Genomic DNA, 9071 nt, shown 5'->3' with positions numbered 1-9071 from the left:
TATTCCACCAACAGATTCTATAATGACGAGCTAATCACCTTGCTGCCGATCGTTGTTTGCTAATCAGAGTTGGATATTCATTTTTTCAATGGTGTGCTAGTTAGGTTAGGTGTACAGGGCACACGTACTAATATTTTGCGACGAACGTATGTTATGCAGTTTTATTACGAAGATGAGTGAGTGTAGAAGTTTCTAATTATTACAAGTTCTATTATAAATGTTATAGTATGCGTGAATACATTAATTGTGTTTTTAATCAATTAATTGCGTTGTATGACTTTCAATTAAAGAGAATTGTATAAAATTTATACGCATACGATTTTTGTTTGAACAATTCTTTAAAGAAATTTATATGAAATAATGGCTAATACCACTGTTTGGTGAACTTATTTCCTAAATGTCATTACATACTAAGGAAAGAAGGTGATCTAATAGCTGTATATTAAACTTGTTAACGTTATTGTAAAATATACTAAAATTTAAATGCAAAGTTACCCACAATACGAATTTCAGAATAGCATATTATGTATTAGATCTGATAAAAAAATTAAAAATTTCATTAAATAACAGTTCATATGTAATACATTTCATAACTCAACTGTTTCGTATAATGCAATAAATAAACTACAGTTCCCGCCATTTTCATTCCAATCCCGATTTATATTCGAAAATACGCAGTAGATGTATATACCTTTACTTAAATTTCTAACTCTAAGTTTCGCTCCCAAAACAATTCTCTTTTCTCTATTTAACAACTAATATAATCTTAAATTTACTGTAAAAAGGAAACTTTGAAAATATCACTCACCAGACAGGAATCGACAAATGATGTTTGCCGTTGCAGATTACATCATAGTCCCATCTTGTTATGCTTATTAGACCACCTTTAAACATGTTTTTTGCTAACATAACACTTTTATTAGATTAAATTTGAATTTCATTTATCAGTATAATAGATTTTTTTCAGAAAACTTCCATTTAGTGAAGACGAAATGACATCAAAAGTGCCAACAAATATTCAATAATAACAAACAAAAATTTGTCAAGAATGCACTATTTTCAATTATGTGTAATAAAAGTACTTTTAGTAAACTACAATTCACAATAATCTTTCACATTTATTTTTTTTACATACCTACATTTTACACTTGTTTAATCTGCAAGCATAATAACAGAATTAACGAACAATTTCATACTTTAACTTTGCAACTTAAGTATCAGGTATACCAATGTTAAAATATTGAAACCGCGGGTAAATGTGGCAACACTGTAATGCTGCATCAGTGTTGCTTTGTCAGCAAACCTAACCTAATTTACATTTAACTTGTACGGATTTTAATATTTATGCAATAAAGCACATAACTTTCTTGTGGATAATTTTATTAAATTAAACCAGCAACATGTCGGAACGTAAAGTTTTAAACGTAAGTAAAATTTTATGTAATTATATGAAGTTGAATGTAAGAACAATGTTGCATTATTTATATAAGTTGTACATATTTATGTTATATTAATATAATGTTAACGTTAACTATGATTTTTATGTTCTAGAAATATTACCCGCCGGATTTCGATCCTTCGAAAATTCCTCGCATGAAATTAGCCCGAAATAGACAATACACGGTACGTTTGATGGCTCCTTTCAATATGAGATGTAAAACTTGTGGAGAATACATTTACAAAGGAAAGAAATTTAATGCCCGTAAAGAAGATGTTGAAGGTGATGATTATTTAGGAATACGAATTTACAGGTTTTATATAAAATGCACTCGATGCCTCCAAGAAATAAGTTTCAAAACAGATCCTAAGAATACAGATTATGAGATTGAAGCAGGTGCTACTAGAAATTTTATGGCTTTGAAATTGGCTGAGGAACAAGCACAAAGAGAAGAAGATGAGGAGAAGGAGGAAGAAGCTACTAATCCAATGAAATTATTAGAAAAAAGAACATTACAATCAAAACAGGAATTAGAATTATTAGAATCTTTAGAGGAACTGAAAGACTTAAACCGTAGGCAGCAAGCTATTGACTATGATCAGATGTTAGAACAGTTCGATACACAAGCAGTTAAACAAAGGACAGAAAAGGAACAAGAAGAATATGATGAAGAATGTATTAAATCAATATTTGGTAAAAAGTTTATTGTAGAGGAAGAAATTGTGGAATTAGATGGAAGTGAAAGCAATGAACCACCAAAAAAAGTAATTAAGACAAATGAAAATAATGAACCACGAAAAAAAGTAATTAAAACACATGAAAGCAATGAACCACCAAAAAAAGTAATTCAGACAAATGAAAGTAGAGAAGAAAATAATAAGATTCCACCTATAATAGATAAAGATAAGGTAAATATACTATTATTTTATCTTTATAATATTTAATAACTAGTACATTGAGTTCTTATAAAAAATACATAGCATTTTTTCTCTCCTTGTTTAAGCCTAAAGACCACCAAGGTACAAAACCATTTGAAAAATCACTGTGGTCTGAAAATGCAGGATCATCATCAGCATCATCATCAAATAAAAAGAATTTGTTGGGTGTAGTTAAAAGAAAGATAAATTTAGGTACCAAAGTGAATACAAACCCTACAGCTATCAGTGCAGAGAAACAAGAAATTCAATCCGTGACAACAAAAGAAACAGATGCTTCTATGGAAGAAAACAAAAATGTGAATAAAAACACAACGGAAAATGTACATAATTTAATAAACAATGGTCATAGTGGTCTCTCCTTACTAGGAGCATATTCTGGCAGTAGTGATAATGATAGTGATTAATAAATAATTAATACAATGTTTAATTTTGTACATATAATTTAATTTCATAAAATATGCTATAAAATAAAGTATACATACAAACATAATATACAGATATATAAATAAACTTCGTTAAATATAATAAGGTAAATTAAAATACACAAACGATTTTTTCAACTCGTTCTAATAAACCGAAGGTATGGAATTATTACTACTTAATTTACATGCCTTTTTAAATACGTTCTGAAGTGTTCTTGATTTGATTGACTGTGTCGAATATCGAATCAAAAAGGTCTTGCGAACGATGTAGAATGCCGCTCACCAAAGACTTAACGGTTAGTAGCATAAAATAATTTCTTTAATTCTGACTTAATTTCGTGGAGACATTTACGTTGACGATGATTAGAAAATTCCTTACAGGATGCCGAAGCCCTTACCCCTAAAACATAGAAAAACAATGTCGGTCAGAGAAATGAAAAAATTAGAAATCGGTCTGTTTCAAAGGCTAGGCACTCTGTAAGGAACTTTCGTATCAACGGTATAACATTAAAAACTCGGTAGCAGGGAGTACCTAGCCTATTAAATCAGACCATAATAAAATAACATTCAAATTTATTTTCAATGCGCTGTACATGTTGCTCCTACATGAAACTATGATTAAACATCATATAAATGGATACAAGTTATAAGTGAAAATAATTTTTTTTATGAGAACAAATGCTGAAAACGAACTTTACCTAGTACTTTGAGCAAACTTTAACCGATTTTTTCCCCATATATTATTCATATCACAGATGTCTATTGTCTTAAACTTTAAATAAAAAGTGAATGAAATTAATGAAGTAATGTAATAACGCCAAGCATCCTTTGACAATTATTCCTATTGCACTAAAGCAAATCTTTCAAAATTACAGCGTGATGATGTCGAGTATTAAAAAGTGCCTTAGTATAAAAAATCATGTACAAAGTTGTTACAAGGCTACACCACGAGGCTCGATCCTATTCGGTATCGGGGACCGAATACGATGATGAAGATAACGATGTCGATGATATTTTCTCTGACAAGAACTTTGCGACTCCCTGCTACTATCGTCCTCGTTATCGTATTTTCTGTGCAATTTGTACATCACAGAAGCGTATTTTCTATTTCGAACTGTGGAATCTGAGTCACAAAAGGAATCATTATCTTGGAAGTCGCGAGTATTGCCTGAATCTTTCGTCACTTCCAGACTGGACAGGTTTGTTAACCAATTATGAAAAGATTCGTTGATATTGTCACTGGAATCGTTTTTATTTAACTGACGTTCTTCGTTTTCCTCTATGGATGTTTGCTGACGACAACGTTCGCAAATATAAGGTGGATCATCATCAGAGGAAGTCTGTCTCGAGGTATATCTTTCGCAATCGTGTAAGGCTCGATAATTAGCTTGCAAAGGATTGTTACTTGCTGAAACGTCTGACCTGGCCAATGAATCGTGCTGGTCTCGATTCGAGAAAGAGTGCAAATTGAAGGAAGATTGATCGGAATCGCTAAAAGAATCTTGCGAAAATCTATCCTTTTCCCGATTGTCCACGTTCAATTTTGGAGAAGATGAATTTTCTCTAACGTACCGTTGTTCCTTTTTTTTTTGCAGGCTCAGTTCTAGCTCAGCGATGCGAGCCTCTAAACGCGTGCGTTGAGCTTGTGCACAATCTTGATGATCCTCCATCAGCTGCACCATCTGTTCCAGACGGAAGATCTGCAGTTGTTTGTTCATCAGTGTTGCATAAAAGTCTTGGAACTTTTTCTGGGCCTAGATATTTAGAAATATTTTTTTTATCAGGAATTACTAGAAATAATAGTAAAATAACAGGTTTTATTTCAAAATAAAAATAAAAATAACATACTATAGAATAATCTCTGCTATCTGTTATTTAAAATTTTTGCCTTCCCAATTATCATACCAAAAATGATTTTTTCAGCAATATTTGAGTTTGATTATATTCGTGATTACCTCTTCAAGATATTCATTATTTTCGTCGCTGTTCGATTGTTCCCCATTTTCTTCTTGAACTTTTCCCTTTATAACATAAAGCAACTCGTCCTTAGCTTTAAGAAATTTGTTCTGCTCACGCATGACACGATCACGCTGCTCTAGCTCCAATTGCTTTTGAGTCAATACAGTTTCTAAATTCTCCTTTTGCTGAATTACTTCCGCCAAATTATTACGAAGATCGGAGACCTGTTGTTGAAGTTCAATCGCATGAGCGCTTAACCCAGCTTTGCCACCCTCCATGGACTGAGAGTGCACCCGTGTCTGAATCTCCATCAATTGCTTTTCTAAGTTTCCATTTCTTTCTTGGCTAGATATCACCGTGGAAAAGAGCGAATAACGTTATTGAAAGCGTTTTCCAATATTTTATTTAACAATTTTAAAAATAACATTTAAATATGAACACGCTATACAGCGTGCTCGAATTTAAATCAAGCTATAAATTTTTTTAATTAAAGAAAAAGAATATAATATTGGCTCGAAATGTTTATAAGAATTTTTTTTGAAAATGTTTCAATTTTTCTTTAAAGAAATTATACACGAATAAAGTATATTTCTTATTGTTCACAAAATATTGATCATAATAAGTTGCAAAAATTGTACGCTTAAATTATCAGTGAAATAATTAAAAAAAAATCAAAACTAATAATATATTTGTCCGCTTTAAAACAACTTCTTCACATTTTCAATAACATAAAAATTATTTACGTGTGTGAATTGAATTTGGTTTCACTTAGACAGATTACACTAGAAATAACGTAACTTACGCGTTTTTTGCAACCTTTTTCAGTTCTTGGTACTGCATCATCAAGTTTTGCAGTTTGTTGTTTTTGAGAACCAATTTCGCAGCCAGCTTCTCCCTGGAGTCTTCGTCCTCCTCGCGACTCTGGGCCACATGATTAAAAAATATAAACATTATCGTCTTATCGTTGACTGTATTAAGAAAATATCTAACAAACGAAAAAGATTAAACTGAGCAGTTCTTAAGACTTATACGAGGACATGTTCCGAAAGTAGTGCAAACTAACGGCCGCTTGATGCATCACTGCCACGATTTCTTCTTTCTCTTGCTCCAGCTTCTCCATCATCTGCTTTTGCATTTCTAATTCCTCTCTGGTTGCCCTTAATTCATTGAACAATTGGACCTCGTTCTCCGTGTGATTTCCTTCTGTTAAGCAAAATAAAATATTGCTTAAATTTCATTCTGATATAAAGCTTGCAACTTGTCTTGCATTTAAAATGTATTTTGTTAAATCTACGAAATAAGGTAATTATTTAATTAATACAATAATTAAATGATTTAATTTAAATCAAGTCTTGATATACATATTGAATTATTCAATGCAACCTTTCAATAGTTTGGATCTTTCTCTAGAAAATAGATAACCCTTTTTCTCCTATTTTCTACCTGTAATAGTGAAATCTTTGTTCTTCTCCGCAAGTTCGCATAATCGTGTGCTCTTCTCTTCGAGATTCTTGTATCGCTCCTCGAATTCAGCCAACGCTTCCTCTGCGTGCTGCCTATTTTGCATAAAACGTTTATGAAAGAATACATTTCCCAAGAATAATAAATAAACTTCGCATCATAAACTTCGACAAAACAAATCATAAGAGAAACATTTAAACAAATATTTTATAATCATCATAATTACACTCCACGCAAAAGAGATCATTTATTCCCTTCACACCTTTTCACTGTTTCCATCCCTATTTCACCGGTGATCGCGTTCAGCTTCTCCGACAATTCCTTGATCGTGGCCATCGCCTCGTTCTCCTTATTAGTCATCTTCTCCTTCAGTTCCATCAGCCTAAAGCAAACGAAGAAAAAAAAGCTTAGAATACTCCGTGAAACAGTTACTCCTTTCGAGAATAGAAAAAACTACCGTGCTTCGAAGCTGTCCCGCTGTTTCTCCACCTTGTTCACCAGAACCTCGCTGTTCTTCATCGTCTTGTGCATATCCTTCATCCTCACCTCCATCGTCATATCCTTCTGCTTCATCTGACCGTCCATGTTCTTCATATTAACCTGCAACTGTTGAATCTTCCCTTCGTCGTTCGCAGCACGAGCCTCTAACTCCTTCGTCTTCGTACGCGACTTTTGCAGTTGCGTTTCCATTTGTCGAAGACGTTCTCTACTCTGGTTATTCTTCTCCTTCTCCGCTTGAAGCTCCTCTAGAGTTTCGTTCAACTGAGCCTGCAGCTCTTTCTGAGCTTCAGCCGCGTTCACCGCCTTCAGTTTCGCTCTGGAATGCTCGTACTCGTCGATCAAACGACGCATGTACTTCGCAAATTCCCCTATCATGTTGTCCTCCATCACTTCTATCTCGTGCAGACGCAACCCAAAACCGTCGTAATCCTTCTGGTGAATCTCCAGCTGCCTGATCACCTCTGAACTCCCTTCGTCCGTTTCACTTTTCCCCTCGCTGGCGTTGATCAGGTGTGAAGTCACGAAAGCCACGAAGTTCGATTGCTTGTCCAAGAGATCGCGGGAAAAATCCTGCGACTTCCTCGGGATCTCCCGCAACTGATCCTCCAAGGTCTCGAGCAATTCTATACCAGCCGGGAGCCTCTCGATGTACAACTCCGCTTCTTCGACTTGGCTGATCTCTGGCGTTGGAGGAATCTGTTTTGGCGAGCCAACTTCCAGCCTCAGATCCTCTGGTTTTCCAGGATCCCTCGCGCCGTTGCTGATTAGCTTTTCACGGAGCTGAGACATGTCGTTGTACAGATCTTGTGCAGCTTTCTGTGGTAATTTAAGGAAAGTGATTCTTTTTTGCGAGCAAGTAAGGTAAGATATTTTGACGAGGGAAGATGATAGTTTGAGGATAGAATGGTGTAGACGAAAAGAAGCTTCGCTCTTCTTTTAAGAAATTTGTTTGAAATTTTACCGACCAGTGGTGACAATAAACACAGTTTTCTGTGTTAATTTGATTACAGTTGAAGAGAATTTTTTGACGATGAGGATAGAATGGTATAATTGAAAGAAACCTTGTTATCTATTTTTCTTATATTAGCAACAGATTTCCAATATTTCAGCAGAAGGTTAAAATTATATTAATTATACTATAACAATTGCGTTAAATTCTGCAGTAGTATTATTAAAAATAAGGTAACAATAATAGACTGTATAATGAAACGTATATTTTTTTAATACAGGGTGTATTAGAATTCAAGGTACAATTAAAAGAAAAAGGAGCGAATCTGCATGGAAACATTTTTTAATTTTTTCGTGCAGATTTGCTCGTTTTTGGGTTGAATTTCTCAGAGTCTACGGGTTAATTACCTGTTTATCCATTAACTCTTTTCTCAACAGTAGATAACGTCTCTTTTTCATCGTGAACTGATTCTCTGGTCTGAGCGTGGATCCGGCGGGCAGACTGGAGGATGGTCTTTTATGTGAAACAGGACTAGGACTGACTGATGATTTGCCGGGCGTTCGCCGAGCGGAATTGCTGTACAATTTATTACCAGCGGAAACATCTTCTGTAGAATTACTTACAGAATCCGTCTGAAATAGTATGTTCACTCTTACACACGGTACTCAATTTTATCGTCCACAATTATAAATTGTCCTCTACTATTTCTATAAATCATAAACGAACAGTATACAAAATTTTGGTTACATTGACTAATTAATATTTTGCAATACATATTCTTCTTCATTTCTGTACGCTTTTTAGGTGTGACAATTAATTTGGTGTAAACTTTAATAGGTATAAAATTAGATAGCATAACAATTAATTAGGTATAAAATTAAACGATATGAAAATTAATTACGTGTAAAATTGAACCAAAAAAATTAGGTATAAAAATATTCTAAAAATCGAGTTTTCAGAATATTTTAACCCTTTAACCTATGATAACGTGCCAGACTCGTGGCAGAGATTCTGGTGAAGATGTGAGAAAAATAGTTACATCAATAAGAAACCTAACTTTCGTTCGAATTCCTAAGACTGAGAATTACAAAATATAATTAATCTGTGACAGATTAACTTTTATTACCCGATACAGTACTAAAATAGAAAATGGCTGACACTTAGATGCACGGTCAGAAAAGAAATCATAGGTTAAGGGGTTAAGGCGAAGAAATTCGCTCGACAAAAGTGACAGAGAAATGTTCGTTTTTAAGCAAGTAATTTTATGGAAAAGTTAGTTAAACGACGGGAATATTTATAGAAATGTGAAAAATACGAACGTAAATCGAACTACGTCCTGATTGGTTCAACGGAGTTTTGTTTCTCGGAGGTCTTAAAACGCCCTTAGACCCTGGATTTGACAT

At 33.9% G+C, this 9071-nt stretch overlaps 2 protein-coding genes across 2 annotated transcripts; one reads left to right on the top strand and one right to left on the bottom strand.

Moving 5' to 3' along the window:
• The first annotated feature begins 1284 nt into the window (after positions 1–1284).
• On the top strand, positions 1285–2780 carry LOC108572733 (coiled-coil domain-containing protein 94). The gene is made up of 4 exons (XM_017935010.1): positions 1285–1424; positions 1552–2209; positions 2288–2346; positions 2442–2780. Exons 1-4 carry the CDS (start codon positions 1401–1403, stop codon positions 2778–2780), a joined length of 1080 nt encoding a protein of 359 aa, XP_017790499.1. The 5' UTR covers positions 1285–1400.
• A 974-nt stretch (positions 2781–3754) lies between these two features.
• On the bottom strand, positions 3755–9071 carry LOC108572637 (myosin-11-like; the record flags this gene model as incomplete). Its single annotated transcript, XM_017934895.1, has 10 exons — positions 8988–9071; positions 8076–8300; positions 6676–7535; positions 6481–6600; positions 6201–6313; positions 5821–5960; positions 5560–5678; positions 4754–5102; positions 4371–4552; positions 3755–4154 (listed from the first exon to the last, which is right to left on the bottom strand). Coding segments are annotated over exons 1-10 (2592 nt in total), but the record flags the coding sequence as incomplete, so codon positions are not given.

This window comes from Habropoda laboriosa, unplaced genomic scaffold, assembly GCF_001263275.1.
Source record: "Habropoda laboriosa isolate 0110345459 unplaced genomic scaffold, ASM126327v1 scaffold22, whole genome shotgun sequence".
Taxonomy (NCBI): Eukaryota; Metazoa; Arthropoda; class Insecta; order Hymenoptera; family Apidae; genus Habropoda; species Habropoda laboriosa.
This window is presented reverse-complemented; position numbering and strand designations above follow the sequence as displayed.

What these genes read in the sequence shown, in the direction of transcription:
- LOC108572733 (XM_017935010.1), top strand. Translation starts at nt 1,401, where the DNA reads ATGTCGGAACGTAAAGTTTTAAAC. An exon ending in CGGAACGTAAAGTTTTAAAC is followed by an intron (nt 1,425 to 1,551) that starts GTAAGTAAAATT and finishes TTTATGTTCTAG; the next exon opens with AAATATTACCCGCCGGATTT. An exon ending in ACCACCAAAAAAAGTAATTA is followed by an intron (nt 2,210 to 2,287) that starts AGACAAATGAAA and finishes AAAAAGTAATTC; the next exon opens with AGACAAATGAAAGTAGAGAA.